This window comes from Pygoscelis adeliae, unplaced genomic scaffold (assembly GCF_000699105.1).
Source record: "Pygoscelis adeliae isolate BGI_AS28 unplaced genomic scaffold, ASM69910v1 Scaffold218, whole genome shotgun sequence".
Classification (NCBI taxonomy): Eukaryota; Metazoa; Chordata; class Aves; order Sphenisciformes; family Spheniscidae; genus Pygoscelis; species Pygoscelis adeliae.
The window spans coordinates 3,195,641-3,214,502 of NW_008825433.1; the positions used below are offsets into that span (position 1 = coordinate 3,195,641).

An 18,862-nucleotide genomic window follows, 5' to 3' on the forward strand; every position below is an offset into this window, starting at 1 on the left:
GGTAGCTTGCAAATAAGCAGAAAGGCATACGTTTTTGCCCTTCAGTTGGCAGAGTCAACCGATCTCAGTGTCAAAAGGCCTGCACCTTCTTTCTTTTCATTAAAAAAAGTTAACAATCAGAATTACAAGGTGAATCTTAGAGACTAAGGGCAGTGCCCTATGCGCCTACAGATAGCTGAAAATATTAAATGTTCCTGGCCAGAACTCAGAATTTTCCATATTAAAATAAGGAACTATGAAAAGGGGATCAAGTCATTATGGGTTTGGACAATACAAACAATGAAAGTTAAAATAATGAAAAATATATTCACACATGCCGTATCTCAAGACAAGAAAGCAATATAACTTAATGCAATGTAGGATTTAACAGACATTGTTGCCTACTTTAGTTTCACGATGTGGTGACTGAAGCAAATGATTTGTAAAAATAAGTGGATACTAGACTTCAGTGATGTTTTGAGAAACAACAAAAACAAAACACAAAAGCAAGCCTTAAAATGAAAGACATCTAATGAGTTATCTGAACCAGACCAGGATGAAGCATAAGGAAAAATTTACAGGACACATAGATTTCAGTGACCTTGTAGGAAACACCTCTTACCCTGCTGACATTTTCCTCTCTGCAAAAAATACACAGTAAGGTCTACACAAAAAGCATCTACCGTCTCCCATCAGCTATTTCAGTTACATATTTGAATAAACATCTGAAAAGCAAGATAATTAATCTCCTGAATACATGCATAACCTTTCAGATGTTACTATCATACACTACTTCCAAAGTAAAAACTATCTTTTGGAATGCGGTAAGCCTGTTTTGGTATATCCAGCACTCAGTAGTATAGACCATGTCACCATACTGATACATACTGACATTTCTTAAGAAAGAGCACGTAGCATGTACGTAATAATCACATTAAGCTGACAATCATATGTAAATCTTGTGATTTGTTAATATCATCACCCAGTGAGAAGACCAACAAACTTGCAGAAAGCTTTGCTGCCACAAACATTCTTCCTTGACAGGCCATGCCAGAAATGCTGCAGAGAAGTCTGGCCTCCTGGTATGGCATTGAGACTGAACAGCTACAAACACTCATGGTACTGTTCAATCCAACCAACACCTCAGCAAAACCAAGATCAAAAACAGTAAGTGGTACTGAACTGCATAAACCCTGAAGGAAATTATAAACACTGATACATTGACTCTCACCTGCATGCACCATCAAAACCAACATATGAGATGTGATAACAAATGACATCAAATGATCCCCTAGTAAATATTTGGGAGCAGCTGTCTCCCCAGTGCCCTCTTCTCTTAGTGGGAAAATCATTAACACACAAGCCAGAACACTTTACCTTGCTGGAGGAAGATGTTTTCTCCAGACCTTTTGCATTTTCTGACTTGCTGTTCTTTTCTGAGGAATCTTTGGTTTCCGCAGATGGTTTCCGGGGTTTTTCAAATATGTTAATCCCCAGGATTTGTGCTACTTTGTCAAGCTCAGACTGCTTCTTGTCAGCTGCATCAGATTCTTTATGCAGCTCTGAAATCTCCTTCATAATATTCTCTTGTAGTCTGTTCACCTCAACCAACAAGGGGTCTTTGTGTCCATCCTTCTCACGACGTTTTTTCCTCAACATCTCTCCTGAGCCAATCAAGGAAGTAGAAGAGTTGGAAATGCAACAGGAAAATTGTCTTAAGATCTGTACAACTATTCCAGCAACAAGTAAAATACTAATATAAAATATTACAGCTAAGTCTTAACTAGGAAGTTGTAAAGATGAAACTGACTCTCAGGCACAGCATCAGTAAATCTGCACAATCCACCTCTATAAGGATTGCTTTAATATACACCTCTAACAGAGGCACCATAATCCTCAAGAGAGAGAATCAGTTTAATAATCACTATTTCCCTGTGTGACCAAACAAGCAAAAGTTAATCATACATTCTAACCTGAAAGTACTGTTTTCCAAAGGTGAGGGAAGTTAGTATTTACTTGGACCAAACAAAAGTTTTAAAAATAAATTAGCTCTGTCTTGAGAGGACTTTTCCTTCTCCAAATAAGATTAATGAAAAATTGAAAGGCACGCTGACATGTCTTCAGTTACTATTTCTCACTTCTTCTAAAGAAGCACGAAAATGCACAAAGTGTAATTCATTTAACTTATCAAGCTGCCAAAGAAGATGCAAGAGCAACTGTTTGCTTCAGTGTAATAGCCAAATTTTGACATAATTAATTTTAATATAGTAATTAGGTCACTGCTTTCTCAAGAGTTCTGCATTGCCCAGAGTATGAAAATGTCAGTTTTAAACTATAGAGTATTATTATTTTGGTCTTCACTTCTCCTAGCAGGTACTGGGACTTGTGATATGTCCCAGTGGAAAAAAAAAAAAAGCAGCAGGGGATGCACTGTACCTTGCTGTTTACGAAGCCTGTCCAATTCAGTCTTGAGATAGTAAAGCTTCTTCTGCCGTGCTTCTCGTTCATTCTTCAGTTTTTCTCTCTCTTCTATCACCTAAACACATTGGAAGGGGACTGGATTTTCTTTTCTTCCCAACACAAGTTAATCAGTCTTGCAAGAATGACAGCAAGACCTCAGTTTGCCAGTCACAGAACACTGCTCACTATTCTCAAAATGTTCTGGAGTATTTTAACACAAGAAATACACCTCTTCCTCTGCATCTGCAGGTAACTATATCATGTGCTCACACTTCAACCCTATATGAAGGCAATTTTTTTCTTTTGGGCAGTGTATTCCCAAAACTGCTTTGATTGTTGCACCATTCCCCAAGGCACTTAGGCTCAGCTGACTATCTTCTACAGGGGTGAGCAAGATCAATGCTAAATGGCTCTTCAAAACTCATGTAGTATCTCTACAGCTGGCATGTTCCATCAGTGACAAAAGACTTGACAGCCCTTCACCTTGCCTCCTGCTTTGACTCTGGCCAATTTTAGCTATTATTTAGGCTTCTACTTCAATCTGATCATAACTGTATCACCAAATATATTTTGCAGGCATAACTGTCTGAAATTAAACACCTGGATGAAATTTGTTACTTGCTCAATAAGGTAAACTCTGGCATGAGGAGCTCACAAATCCACTTTTCACTGGTTTTCATTGATTCTCACAGAAGGAAACCAGGCAATATACTAAAATGAAACCTGAAAAGTTCTTTGAATTTCCTTCCCAGCTTCATTTTTCAAGAGACAAGTCCCAATTTTTTTACTTTCACAATGCTCTTAAAGCTTACTACTGACTCCTCCCTTGAACAAACAACAACTGACCCAAGGCCTTGTCTTCCCTAGAGAATCACTACTACTATGGCAATGTAAATGTTGGCAGGATCCCTAGATCCTGCCCGGAGTAAGCCCTGGAAGGAGTTCTACCAACACAGTTAGGCCACGTCTTAAATGCCACAAGTTTTGGGGGGTTTTGTGTTGGTTTTTTTTAATCAGCAAAACACCATTCTCTCATTCTGGGTTTTCTGCCAGCATAGGGGCATCAACTGGAGCATGCAAGTTTTTATACTCCAAGCCATCCCAGCAAAAAAACAGTGGACTGAGCCCAAGCCAAAGACGTCTGTAGTGCAGACAAAGCCCTAGAAGTTCTGCCAAGACGCACAGGTGAGCTACCAAGGTATGTCACAGCAGGAGAAAACCACACACCTTCAGCCAACAGAGCTCTTCCAGAAGTGCCAAGTTTCATTAACAACAAAATTTCAACCATGTCAGCTGAAGAAATTATTATTGCTGCAAGCAGTGAAAGCTCACTTATATGCTGATGTAGCACTTTGTGTAAGTACTCCTCTTTAAGTCACTTCAAACAAAAAGCAGAGAGGTTATCTCAGACCAAAATTTTGAAGTGACTTCTTTTGAACCTCTCTTGGATTCAGTGGTCCATCTTTCCATGGCCAGATTTGTTCTTAGGAGCATGATATAACTGAGTAGGCAAAAAGCTTCCAGCCTCTGCCATGTGCTGCTCTTCTACTAGCAGATCTACCAACATAATGAATCATTAGCACAGCTACACTGAAATAATGTCTCTAATGCAGATATGCATATGTAGATGAAAAATTAGGTAAGAGCCAGCAATGTGCACTTGCAGGTCAGAAAGCAAATTGTATCCTGGACTGCACAAAAACCATGGCCAGCAGGTCGAGGGAGGTGATTCTCCGCCTCTACTCCATTCTCGTGAGACCCCACCTGGAGTACTGCATCCAGCTCTGGGGCCCCCAGCACAAGAAAGACATGGACCTGTTGGGGCCATGAAAATTATTAGAGGGCTGGGACACCTCTCCTATGGAGAAAGGCTGAGAGAGTCGGGGTTACTCAGCCTGGAGAAGAGAAGGCTCCAGGGAGACCTTATTGCAGCCTTTCAATATATAAAGAGGGCTTATAAGAAAGATGGAGAGAGACTTTTTACCAAAGCCTGTAGTTGACAGGACAAGGGGCAACTGTTTTAAACTAAACGAGGGTAGATTTAAGTGGGACATAAGGAAGAGATTTTTTACGATGAGGGTGGCGAGACACTGGAACAGGTTGCCCAGAGAAACTGTGGATGCCCCATCACTGGTAGTGTTCAAGGCCAGGTTGGATGGGGCTCTGAGCAACCTGATCTAGTGAAAGATGTCCCTGCTTATGGCAGGGGGGGCGGAACTAGATGATCTTTAAACGTCCCTTCCAACCCAAATCATTCTATGGTTCTATGCCCTTATTTTAAAAATGAAGACTGAGTGGACACCGGTTTGAAAACCCAAACAACTTTCAGGAATCTTCCAGTCCTTTGACAGTTAATATAACTACAGTTTCCTATTTTAAAATATGTTCTTCCCACTACTCTCTAATTATCATACAAACCAAGGTAACTAGAAGAGGAAAACATTAACACCCATAACTAAACTGGTGTCAGATGCACCAAGTAAAGAACAGTTTCCCTTAAGTTCTTCTGATTTTGTGATTCTTGTAAGAGATAATTAATATAAATGCAGAGGGAAAATTGTATGCAACTGTGAATGATGACATCCTTTAGTATGTATTTAAGAATGTCTAATATAGGTATAACCATGGTATTATTATACCATGTACCATGTTCAGATGGAGCCTCCTGTGTTTCAGTTTGTGCCCATTGCCTCTCGTCCTGCCACTGGACACCACTGAAAAAAGCCCAACTCCATCTTCTTTATATCGTCCCTTCAGGTATTTCTATATCTAGATATCTTCAGGTATTTCAATATCTAAAGCTCAGCGCAATAAAGCCAAGCTGTGGCCACCATCTGTTTTTTCCGTAAGATTTTGGCTGGCCCCAAGAACTTCAACTTTGTGCTTGATGTCATCTGTTCAGCCATAACCTATGGGCGTACAACTTTGGGGGATTTTAAACGCATTTTTTAAAATTGTCATAGAGTAATACAGACAAATGCCTAGAAATCTTGAACAAAAGCAAATTTAGTCCAACTGCTTTTAAACTAGAGCCACTCAGCAAAAAAAAAAAGGCACACCTGAAGAGGAAAAGCTTCTATCCCAGCAACCAAGAAGTCCGACATATTTTGTATTAGGGTAACATACCTTCTGCTTTTGAGCTGCCCGATTTTTTTCATCCGACATCTTTTCTGTGGTATTTTTGAGAGGGTGTGAAGGCAGACGAAGGGGCACTTTGGAATGAGCAGGAGTGGTGGGGACATGAACGAGCACAGAACCATCTCTTTTTAAGTCAGGGACATCCTTTCCCATAGAGACTGTCTCAATCACACGGAGGTTGGGACGGGTGGGGTTTGCTGACATGGCCATAGTAAGAAGACCATGAGCTTCTGGCAGTGTAGGATTAGGCTGCTGAGCAGGGGGGTACATGGTCCAGCCAGAGGCTGCATACGCCATATAGTGCCCATATGCATCGTATCCTGGAGGAGCCATTGTGGGAGGTGGATAGTTTTGGGGCATTTGAGTGGCAGTGAACTGGGAATAGTTGGGAATTTGGTATTGGGAAACAGAAGTAGGTGTAGGCGGCAAACTAGCAGGAGCTGGTGGAACTGAGGGAATGAGAGAGACAGAAGGAAGAGGCTGTTCTGGTGCACATGGAGGTATATCCTGTCCCACTGGCTTGTTCTTAGTATACTCTGATTTCTGAAGAGAGGATGCATCTTTAGACTGCTGGAAAGCGACTGGAGGTGAAGCTGAGCGCTGCTGGCCTGACTCGGGAGAACGAGTGTCACTCCGGCTGCGACGCAAGTCCCAAGGGTCCAGTCTGCGAGGATCTGAAGAGCGACGATCAGGAGAACGAGATGCCAACTTTTTGCCATGAAGGCGTTCCTGGGTACGAACAGCCAGTTTTCCAATTTCAGCAACACCAATGTCAAGTCCAATGGTTTTGAGTAAATCATGGATCTTCGCATACTCAGCATTAGGCTCTTCTAAAGGATCCAGCTTGACAGCTGGAGCAGGAGAAGGAGGTGGGCTCACTTTCTGGCTTATTATCTCATTGCCACAACTCACTGGGGGCTTCTGAACGGGGAGAGATTCAGTTTTGGTATCTTCATCCTCATCACCATAAAGAAATTTCTCTTCATCCTCAATGTCAGGAAAACTACGCCTCCTCTTCTCCTGAGCACTGACAGAATCAGCCATCATGCCCAGAATTCGTGAGAAACCACTGCCATCCTGACTGGCCCTCTCGTGAGGCAGCAGGAAGTCAGTATGACGATCAGCAGGCTCTAACTTGGGTTCTACCTTTTCCTTGTGACTTAAGAAGTTTCCAAACTTCTCTTCAAATGTGAAAGTGTCTTTGGGAGCCCCAGAAAGTGGGCTCCACTCATATAAACCATCACGCAACTCCTTGTTTGCAGACTCCACAGCAGAGTCTTTGTTAAACCGTTTGAGAAAGTTCTCCACTTCAGAGGCAAAAGGAGCCATGTCGCTCTGGGGCAAAGACGAATGACTAGAAAGAAGAGGAAGATCCTTGCTGGGAGCTGGACTGCTTGAAAAGCCCTCAGGCTGAAAGAGAGAGAAGTTACTATTTACTACAGCAACTTCTGAGGGGACTATGCACCTCACAGAACAAACAAAGGAACCTGCTAATTTCTCCTTGAGTTCACAGCTGAAGAAAAGAGAAAAGACAACATACAGTTGAAAGAGAACACAGAATATTACAAAACAAGTTGCCTAATGATTCTGGAATGTCACGTCCAGCAATCAACACTTATCCCAGAGAATACACAAAATCACAATTATATTTCACTAATTTTTTGCAAGCATAAGAACTGAAACTTTTAAATTGAAACCCCATAACATAAATTTGGCTACACTTTGAGTTTAATCACAGACAAATAGGATTTCAACACCTTAAGGCAGGTAAAAACAACCGCACTGGGGTTATTCCCAGTCACTTCTTCAGACATGCATAATTAATGGCATATTAAATAGGATTTCCAATAATAGGTATAGAATGGGATCCTCAGTATTGGGGCACCTCCTGAGATAAACATGTCACTGTCAAACCAAAACTGATCAGTACAACAGGCAGATCAAAAGTGATGTGCTAAAACATGAGAAACATCAATTTATCACAGTGCTCGCAACCGCGTATCTTTCCATTGCTCTAATTTTGAGACTCAATTGGTATAGCTTGGGTACAAATTAAGTAGGGTTGATCCCAGCCTACAGTCCAAAGGGAAAAAAAAAGGAAACTCGAAGACGTTTTCAGCCAGAGGTACTGAGGATGCATTAGGCAGCTCTCTAAGTCTATAAAGAAACAAGAAAGAGGCACTGTTACAGGCCGAGAGCTTCAGTCAATGTTCTGACTGCCTGTGGTACAAAAAGACTCAGCTTTTCTATAAAAGCTGGCCCAGATCTCAGCATCCTGGGCTGAATTCCAACAAGGACATTTTATTCCACCTCAGATTTTGTATATATATGATTCTTGATTAAATGCCTTCACTGTTTAAAGTTTCTAATGCAATCCTAACTTGTATAAGCCTGCAAAAAGATACTTGTCCTCTCAAAAGACAGGAAAATGTAAAGATTTGGCTTTTCTATTTTGGAAATCAAACTAACACTCTGCATCATGAAGTGACTGTTTTGGAAAGTAGAAACATATAGACAGACAGACAGAGATCAAACCTGAATAGGAGACTCTACTTCCATCTCCACTCGTTTCTTCAAAATAGATTTTTTGGGCATGGATGGGATTTCCTCAGGCCTATACATATACCGAGGCTCAGAAGTCTGTAGTGTGTTAGTCAAGCCGGGGATCACATAACCACTGCCTGAAACATCATGATTCAAGTTTCTACTACGCTCTTCTTCTTCTCTTTTCCTCCTTGCACGGTCAAGCTCTCGGAATTCTTCATTCAGGTATGATGGGCTCGGGCTTCTACTGCGGCTGCGGCTCCGTCTGCGGTAGTTTCGTGTTCCTGATGAGAAACCCTGATGCTCTCCACTCACACCATGCATCTTCTCATCCTTTTCGTACCGTGGACGCTTTATTTCTCGTCCCCTCTCTTCTGGCCTCGATGGGTAGGAGGATTTCCTGAGTTTGTCACCATCTCTGTCAGATCCACGAGGCAGCTCTTCTCGACGACCGTAATGCGGACTATAATCTGAACGATGGAGGAAAACATCCCGGTTGCGGTAGTCTTCATCATGTCTCATGATGAAGGGACTTGAAGGTTGATCTTCATGCGATGGGTACCTCTCAAGGCCTCGAGGACATGAGAGGCCTCTAGTGAATATTGGACCATCAGCCATATCATCCCTGTGTAAGAGAAGCATAGAATAAACACAAGTACTTGAGTCAGAGTAAACTAAGTCTTACTCCTACTCAAGAGTAAGAAATTTCCAAATCAGTTTCAGAATAACATCTCCATCAGTAAACAGAAGCAACATTTTATGTACTTAGAGGGCAGGGGAGAGAGGAAGACATTTTTAATGGTACTATACATCCCTCCTAGGAAGTCACCCGCAAACACAGTGACATGAACAATTCAACTCATACTGCAGAAGGAGAGCCTTGAAAAATTGATAGGATGGATTTATTTCTGTGAAGGAAAAAGACTACATGTTTTTAACAAAACATTACTATCATATTTCAGACCACAATCCCTTTCCTCATGTCTCCCAGCAAGATGCCAAGGTCACATTTCATATGAATTATTCAAGGCATAATTCAGTTTCACACGGGCAAATGCAACCAGATCCTCTTTTTATCTTCAGCTGTGGACAAGGACCACAAATTCTAGCAACATTTTCTGTTGCAACGGATCTGTAGACAGGACTGTCACTAATCACATAAACTGCTATACCCAAGAAGCAGCACAGTTTTTTAATAAGATATCTATGAACCAGGGATAGTAAATGTAATAGTATCGTTCCTTTGTGCCAGCCCCTGCATTATTACACACAGCGGAAGTGCAACTGGCACACCACCAGAATAACTAGCTACATCTCTTGGGAGTATCTTCTTTTGGACCGATTCCTACACACACCTCCAGTTAGGAGTACTGTTTTAACTAAGGCCTTTTTCCCTACCCCTAAAAACTTTTCTGGGACTGTTCTTTAGATCAGGCAGAAACAAACCAAACCAGCTGCTGTTTTTACTCACAGGCATTTCAAAAATATAGCAAGATCCTCCAAGAATGGGAAGCAAATGTGCTCCTGAAGCGAAATCAATGGGACAGAAACCCTAGAGAAATGTCTAGCCCGAATGATCAAGAGGTCAACTTGAGATAAACTATGTATGATTGCCTGAATCCTCAAAAATCACCTCCTCCTACTGAGAAAAGTCCCTCCATAGATCTGAGAAGGGACAAATCAAGTCATGCCAGATGACATCTTCAAAAAAATTTGCAGAGAAATTATTGCCCCAGTTTTTAAAGTCACCAGACTAAAGAATAACAGACATAAACAGACAAGATCTTTTTCTTGAGTATTTTTACAGTTTACACATGCATATTTAAGAACAAAACCAACATGAAACTTCACTTCACTTAATCTCTAACCTGCATTATTGCGAAGCATTTCATATGTTACTAGATGCTCTATCAGTCCAACATGTCTTATAAGGCAAATATGGCATACATCAGTACCCACAGTATTAGATGGTACCTTTCCAGCTTCCAGCAAACTATACACATCCACCCCCTCCAAAATCACCAAAATATCTAAGTAGCTAGAATTAAATTTCATACATATCTCTAACCTGCATTATTGCAAAGCATTTCATATGTTACTAGATGCTCTATCAGTCCAACATGTCTTATAAGGCAAATATGGCATACATCAGTACCCACAGTATTAGATGGTACCTTTCCAGCTTCCAGCAAACTATACACATCCACCCCCTCCAAAATCACCAAAATATCTAAGTAGCTAGAATTAAATTTCATACAGAAATGTTGCTGTTCACAGCCTACATAAAGGTATGTCTATCCCCAGTGTCACCTTTTCCGAGAGCCTGCTAAACCTATACAAGCTGCATAAACACACCTGGTGGAGTAACAGATGTATTTCACCATACACCTTCAGCTGATTTTTGTGCAAATAATTTACATGCATGCTTGCCAGGTGTCACCTACAATCCAAATGCTTTGACTGCAGTGACAAGGCAGAAGGAATATTTAATCATACATTGAAAGAAAGGAACAGCAAACCTACTATACTTACAACTAGAAAGATGTTCCAAATACACTCTGAACAGCTAAGATACAGATTTAAAACCCAAAGATTAAATACAGGTGTGAGGAAAAGGATTACTTGCCTTTCAGAAACTGTGATTCTTTGAAATATGTTTTCTGTAAATACAATCCAACAGAGATATGTCTCTCTTAACTGGTTTGAGTGCTTTTAGTCAGCAATGTCCACTACAGGCTATTGCACCCATGAGAGGGGATACAAGGTGGTACCACTGTGACCATCCCAATTGCTTCACCAACACAGAATCCATGAATTACTGGAATTTGCAGTTTCAGAGAAGAAGAACAGACCATAGACTACATAGACATGATGCCTCAGAGAACTGCAACTAGTGGAAGGTAAGTTTACTTTTTGGCATATTTATTCACATACACAGAAACAGAAATAAATCATGGTATTCTGCTGTCAGCAACCAACAGGACTCCACCTTAACAGACAGTCTTTGAATAGGAAGTCAGATGAGCTGCTCATACTCAAGCCAACTGTCACTCTTGATATTATGCCAAAAAAATGCTATTTCAGAGCACAGCTTAACACAGACCAAGTCTCTGCAGTGATATGGTCTAATTTTTTGGATTAACCTCAGATGAAAGAATTGGTGGGATGCTCTGTATAGCTTATGCCAGGTCAGATAGTACTAGAATAAAAATACTGACAGAGGGAGAGATGGAAGACAGGGAGAGGGATAAGATATATTCTTCACTTTGATAGACTAAGATTCTGGAAGACAAAAAAAATACTAATCTGTTGAAGCAGAAGACTGAAGCTGCTTAGGTGACCTTGAAGTCACAGGCCAGCAGCATTCAGCATGCTTACTTAGACATGTGCAGGAGGCTAGCTGCTCTAGAAACTCGGGGCAAGTTCTTACAGATGTTTTAGGATGGACCTGCACATGGACACACACCCTGAGAAATTCTCATGGGGCATCATGAAAATCCACTGCTGCAGGAGAATCCAAAAGCATCCCTGATATCCATCCTTTGGTATTTTATTTCCTTTATAGGCTAATGAACCTCTCTACCATTTCAAGGCCCTGCAAATTACGGAGAATAATTTGTAAAAGTGATTGCTTGAAATCTCCAAGTAGAGTAGTTAGCAAAAATAGCTGAGAATAACTAAATTCAGAATTATTTGCTCCAGTTACTTCAAAATTTGAAGAGACATCTTCAGAAAACACCTTATGTTTTTCTTTTTTTTTTTTTTTAAATGCAAATGAGAATGTACCACATGCCAAGTAAGAATGTGATATGCCCAGTATTAAACCCAATGATGATTCACAATAAGGGCTACTTTAAAGCCCAGTGATAGATATAAAGTCAGTGTCCCAATACCAGGACAGCCTCTCAGAGGGGAAAAAAAATGCATGATGAAAAAATACATGATAAACAATGTCCTTAACTGAATACAAAGCGTCTTTTAAAAACAACCAAAATGGCTAAACAGTGAAGGAGTTTGGAAGTCAAAAGCAGTACCTAGAAGCTTTAGGAAAAGCTAAGGGATGACTAGGTTGTCACACACTTTAAGCTTCTGGACAGCGGGCAGCACTCAGACAAGTGCAGCCAGCACAAACAGATTGGACAAAAACCAAAAAAGTAAATGTAACCACATAGAGTTCTTGCATACCTACACTACAAATATATGGGAAGTCACTTAAAAACTGAGGTCTACACGGTCTCACTTCCTCTTATTCTCATTCTCATTCATCTGTCACTTCTATACCTTCTCAGGAGTCTATTCTGACCATTTTTTTACATCTATCGGTCCTGTAACAGAGATAAAGTGAAAGTTCTTTGTCATTTTCACTCACGTTAAAATAAACTCCACTGTACCTGATATATACTTCTAACCATGCATCATAAGTACAAAACAGGTTAAATATAAAACCTCACTGGAGAAAAGGAAGCAATGGACAAACACACCTCTCCCCCGCCCCCATGTTCTTAATTTGCCAGAGCAGCGCCAGTTCTCCTACATACCATTTCCTGCTCCTTCCAACCACTGAACTCTCCCTGGGCACATGCACTCATTTCATTCAGAAGACTGCAGACTGCACAGGGGATTTACAAATTGAACACTGATCCCAGGAGAACTGAGGTAAAGGCGTAAAAGTGACAATACTGAAAACTAAACTCTCATTTGGTTTTCCGCACCTGCTGAAACTTAACCTTATACTTGAGAAAGACAGGAAATTCACTTATTCTGCTCACTTCTTTTTCTCTCTTTTTTTTTTTTAACAGTTGGGGATATTTGCATAAAAAAATTGAAGTTATAGTGCTTTTTTTGTGCTGGATGCTTATTCCTGACCTGAAACTGCAATTGTCTGCTCTGGGGCACAAACCATCTTTAACTTCACAATTTAAGACAAAGAAAACAATTTTATTTGCACAAAGTCGTCTGATTTTACTTCTTTTGACGGATTATACCTGTTCTCCTACTGAAGGCAAAGATTTCCAAACAGTATCTACTAATATTTATACTTCACTGTTCACAGCAGTATTTTTAACATAAAAGACATGTCTTTATTAACTATGTTTCTCTCCAATTCCAATCAGGGGACCCTAAGAATTCTAACATTTTATCATGTATGAGATAGTCTGACTACATTCACTTCTCCTCTGCAGGGTTTTTAAAGTCAAAATAATAAATTTTTTTCAAGCTACACTGGAGCTTTCTTTTGGACTATTCTCAAAAATGAGGAAAGTAGATGATTCCTCCCAATAAATGAGGAAGTTGAAGCTTTACACTATCCATAAACAACCTTCCTTTCAGTCAGGACTAGGTAGGTTCATAAGAAACAGAAGAAGGTGGCTGAAGCTGTGAAATGTCAAATGAAGCAGCTCCCTCCTGCAATATACTCTGGGGACTTCTAGTTTATATGGGTTTTAAAAGCAGCTGACAAAAATCAGAGAAGAAATACCTGTTTAGAGTTACTACAAACACAGATAGTGACTTTTGTTCAGGAATCGCCTGCACCACAACTTGCTGGGGGCTGGGGGAGTATTCCAGCAAGCATCACTACACGCTTGCCCTCTTATCCTCGTTCCTTAGGCATTCACTGGGCTAATTACATGTTTGGTCTCACCCAGTACAGCCATTCCCACGTTCTTACTGTTTCACACACTTGAATCCCCATCTGTGGAGGACCATACCTGTCACTCAGGTTATCAATTGGTGAGCCCAGTCTATCAGGCAGCCTCCTTCGCTCTGGTGTGCCAATGCAATACCGGTCATTACCAACAGTAATCCGCAAACTCTGTTCCAGTGAAGACTCAGAGCGGAGACTCGGTGAACGTCTCTGTAAATTGAAGAAAGAGTGCAAGCCCATCAATCAGGGAATTTTAATCTCAGCTACAGAAAGGCAAGTGACGCTGCTCTGCTTAACATATGAGACTTGCAGTGGATGGATCAATTAAAAAAAAAATCAAACTAGAAGAACAATTGTTCCAAATATTTCAATTGTCTTTAGTTACTAAAGATAGGAGAGGGTATTGAGTGCATTTAATTTCTCATCCCAGCTGCCAACAACACGGTCAGTAATTACATTATCTAGAAGGGAAATTCGCAACTCAGAAATACATTTCATAAAGCACCATTTTGGAAGGTGGAAAAACAGAGAGAAGTTCAAGAAGTCCCAGATTTGCTGCTGCCCTCCTTTCTTTGTAGAGGAGAAGCAGCTAAACAAACATTGCATAGAAAACAGTGCCAGGAATTTCTTAATAAAAGTGTCTGGATTTCTGGCCCTTTCCAGCTTTAGTAACAACATGAACCAAAGTATAAACCAGTGTAAACGAAGATTTTCCTAGCAGTGATGTTTTCAACAGTTTTCCTCACCTCATGCTGCTTTCAGCAGGTAAGCGCAACATAATACTAAAACCGCCAGTGACTACAGAAACACCTTTTACAACAGAACTCCCATTATCATTATTTATTATTGGTAGAGCTAAACCAGAGCTAAGTAAAGTTGCCTTTCAAAAAACTACAGCAGAGAAGGCCTGAGCTAACTGCCTCTGCACAGAACTTCCTTTGGACACGTACTCAATACAGAAAATGCCATTGCTGGTAAGTTATACTTAACTAGTTATGCCTCACATCATTCTAGAATAAGGCACTAGAATACAGGAATGATCAAAGGGGAGTTCCATAAGAAACAGATGAGGCTGCCTGAAGACAGACATACTTGATTTACTTTTTTAAACCAACACGGTTTAGATTCTGCTTAACAGGAAGCAATGAACCAGCTTCAGTTCTGCCAAACCAGTCATGCACTGCATATTGCTTTCACCACTGAAAATTGCAGCAGCAAGCAGCAGGTGCACTATGTTGTCTGCATCCACCCTGAGAAGATGCAGCAGATTCAGCTCAATCCTCCAGGAGACCAAAAGAACAGTACATAATCTCCAACAAGAAAGCAAAAGAATTCCCTCACAAATTTACCTGAACAAAATTTATTTACAGTATAAATCTGCACTAGAATCCGTTGTGCACATAACCTTGTCCTAAGGTACATGTGTCTCACACAAACACACTCTGAAGGCTCACATGTGCCTTTATATAAATTCAGTATAACACTGAATTTTGAGGGCTGCCTCAAGAAGTGATTATCTTGAAGGGCATCTTCTTGCCATCGAGACTGTTGGCAAGTTGGGCACATACATGTCAACCATCTCCAGGAACTGGAGACAGAGAAGTGATGATTACATCCCAGAACAAACTTCTGGGCAAAGGAAAGAAATAGTTTACATTTAGAAAGTTTGGGATGTTAGGATTGCCCAGAGACAGCAGTTACGGTGGTACATACTTGAACTTCACAAGTTTTTTTTTCAGTTTGAGAAATTCCAGTTTCAACAGCTTTTTCATTTGGAGCACCGAAAACCACCACTAGTCATTCCTACCTATGCACTGCACTGCATTTTCCTCCCTTCCTGTTCTGGCACCTAAACCGCAGTTACCATTGCCATATAAATGCACAGGTTGCATACCAGCTCTTCATTTCTTCTTTCTCTGTTGACCCAACATACTCCAGTCCTCTAATTTCAGCCAATTTTCTTACAAGAAAGCAAAGAAGCTGAGAGAAACTATAAAAAGAACAAGCACGCAGGTCAGCAGGGACAAATAAAAACAGTATGTGTCAGTCTTGCAAGACAAATAAAGTCCGCCAAAATCTCTCACTCTACAGCCCTGAACTTCCTCTCCTCCACTACACTTTTCAATACTCGCCCCAGACCTTTGCTGTCACTCCATGCTCTTCCAATTCCCACAAAGTTTTCCCAGCTACTAAGAAACTAACACCATCCGTATTTACAATGTCCAATACACAGATCCACTGGCAGTCAGCATCCCAGTTATGCATGAGAAAATAGGTAATGATGCTGGTAACCAGGGAATGCATGCACTCCTTTTCAAAAAAAAAAGCAACTCCCAGAATCAAGAAAAGGCAATAAGAAATCTCAAAGGATGCTCCTTCCATACTCCAATTCATATGAAGGGTAGGGACAATAACTCAGAGCTTGTATTCAAAACTCTTCTGCTTTTCAACCCCATGCCCTTATCCCATCAGTGTCTTCATTCCATATCCTACATCTTCCACCCTTACACATATACTCCCCTCTTTCAAGTCCTTCTTCCTTGTTGCAGCTTAAATTTCTCCTCCTCTCAGTCTTCCGTCTGAATTAATCTCCTTTCAGTGACAGCTCCAAAATGCCACTTGTTACACTCACATTTGTGTAACTCTCCACATTCCCACACTTTATATCCTCAAACTTCTGGAGAGGGGGGTTTAAGTCATATAAATCTGAAAACTTTATTAAAACTTTACCCGATCATGCTGACCCAATACATTGCTGTCTGCTTTGTTTTGATCACACTTAGTTCCACTGTTTGGAAAGCCTCAGCATAATTCCAGCTTTTATCTTTCTCTAATTAATGCTAATTTTGTAAACAGTACTGCTAAAAAGTAAATTCAACCTGTATACCTATTTTATGGTTTATAACATCACTTTTATATAACTTCACTTTTAAAGAAGCAGTGTTGGTTGAACACCTTTTGGTGCACAAAAACTTCCATGGAAAAAATGTGCACAATATACACTCTAAGAATTACTTACACTGGGCTTTAGCATATGCAAGAGACAGCACAATACAGGTTAAAGAGCTATACTTAATTGTCTCAAGATCCCTCTTATTGTGAGAGCTGCTTCCTAGAGAAAGGTTTTCCTCAAATGCAGTAATATTCTCGTAAATAAACAAAAAATCTATTTGGCTTAGCAGTTCAGCACTAGCTAACTTGCTAGAGCCTAATTGCTAGAATTAATAATCTTCCAATCCTTATTCTCTGAAATTAGAATAGGCAAGAAAAACATCAAGAATCTGCAAACAATTTGCTGAGATGACTACTGTAACTTGAGCCAGAAGGGTGCAAAACAACACTGGAAGAATAGCGTTTGTCAAGAATAATGTTTGTGTAAAGTGGGTTTTTCGGTGGCTTTTTTTTTTCCCCTAAAGGGGGAGTTGGAGGCTTCCAGTCAAAAACTCCTAGCTCAAATTTCTCCAAGTCTGAACCACCAACACATCTGGCATTGAAAGTTTTGTTACAGCCGGCACAGGTTCACAGCCTATCATGGATACAGTGAAATGGCAGACTGAGTGATGGTAAAGTCAGTTTAAGAAAGTTCTGCTCCTGTATCCCAGTTTGTCATCCCCTCAGTTGTGACCATGCAACTGTCCATCGAGCTACAACACAAACTGACATGAATCAGATTTAAAATTATCTCCTTTTAAAAAAAAAACTTATTTTTAACCTGGGTCTTACTAGCAATGCAATTTGCAGGGCTACCCCACAGACAACTTATAGGACTGAGAGAATGGTGAAATACAGCCTAAAAACAAATGGCCAGAGGCAAGCTTCTCAGCCTGGCTTGGCTTAACTGTCAAATACAACATTATATGCCCATACCTTCAGGACAGCTCACCTTTAAATAACAAATAGCACCAATAGCCGAATTTTACCTCCACTACAGTCACCTGTGATCTCTTCTATGGCCACAGCTCCAAAGAAATCCATTAAGAACCTGCACCACCATCAGAAAGGGCAATCCCCATTCTCTCTCGGGGTCCCATCACGCAGTGAATCATGGCAGACTATATTTTTGTTGGATTGACTTTCAGCCACATTGTTTCCTCAAATCAACTCACCCTGCAACTTCACAAACACAAGTGTGAGCACAAGGGAGGGGGCAGAACATACTGCAGAGCGAGAGGAAAAAGCGTACCGTTCTTTTTAATTGTACATGTGCTGTATGGAGTGACCATGGAACCATAGCCTAAAATATCCCAATATTAAAATCTCTTCTTTCAGCGCAATACAAACACACAGCGAACCTATTACACACCACAGCTAACAGTTATCAGACAAGACAATCATTGCACCAAGGAGTAACGAGAGAAAACCTAAGTGAGCAAATGCCACTCGCTCAAAAAAAGGTATGGCTATACACTTCGGTTTAGTACAAAGGTGTCTGCATCCAAGACGGCATCACTTCAGATGCCAAACCAGAGTTTCACATGCCCAAATCAGATTTTGCCAGGACTGAGCGAGAAGACTGGAACACCTTATGCACAGCTCCAACTACAAAGCAGTGCCTATCAAAGAATACCTCTCAAAGATATAAATCTGTAACAGAGTCTCCTTTGTACGCCCAAGACAGCACGAAGAACTCAGACAAAGTACTCATTCAACATCCTATTAAAAAAGTTACCTTCCCATAAATTAAATGATATTTATACAACAACACAAACCAGTGTTAAATGGAGGAAAGCGACTAGTTACGTCCTTTGCCTTAGCAAAAGATAGCATCATTTCTGAGCGTTATCTAAAATGGCTCTAGCCGATAAGAGAGAAATAAAAATGTAACGGAAATTAAAGGAAAAACATTACTTAAAATGGAAATCAATCTTTTTTTTTTTTTCCATTTGACTCTCTAAGGAACAGGGGGGAAATCGCCCTTCTCCCTCGCACAGGGAGAGCCCGCGGCCGGTGCAATTCTGCAAGGAACCCCCCGTGCCACGTTTGGGGCCCCGGCCCCGCTGCCCCCCGCTCCCGCCCCTCCGCCGGCGACGACACGGGCTGACCCCAGGGCACAGCCAGGTGGCCGGGGTACCGCTAAGGGGAGGCCGGTGCCGG

The 18,862-nt window shown here is 40.9% G+C and overlaps 1 protein-coding gene across 1 annotated transcript in view; it reads right to left on the reverse strand.

Annotated features, from left to right (window-relative positions):
- Positions 1-13,926, reverse strand: part of ZNF318 (zinc finger protein 318) — a 21,546-nt gene extending 7,620 nt beyond the window's left edge. Inside the window, exons 1-5 of the mRNA XM_009331053.1 lie at positions 13,833-13,926; positions 8,113-8,746; positions 5,566-6,987; positions 2,416-2,515; positions 1,357-1,643 (exon numbers count right to left, since the gene is read on the reverse strand). Coding sequence (XP_009329328.1) covers positions 1,357-1,643; positions 2,416-2,515; positions 5,566-6,987; positions 8,113-8,739 — 2,436 coding nt within the window. The 5' untranslated portion in view covers positions 8,740-8,746; positions 13,833-13,926. The remainder of the gene's footprint in view (positions 1-1,356; positions 1,644-2,415; positions 2,516-5,565; positions 6,988-8,112; positions 8,747-13,832) is intronic.
- Positions 13,927-18,862: the final 4,936 nt, after the last annotated feature.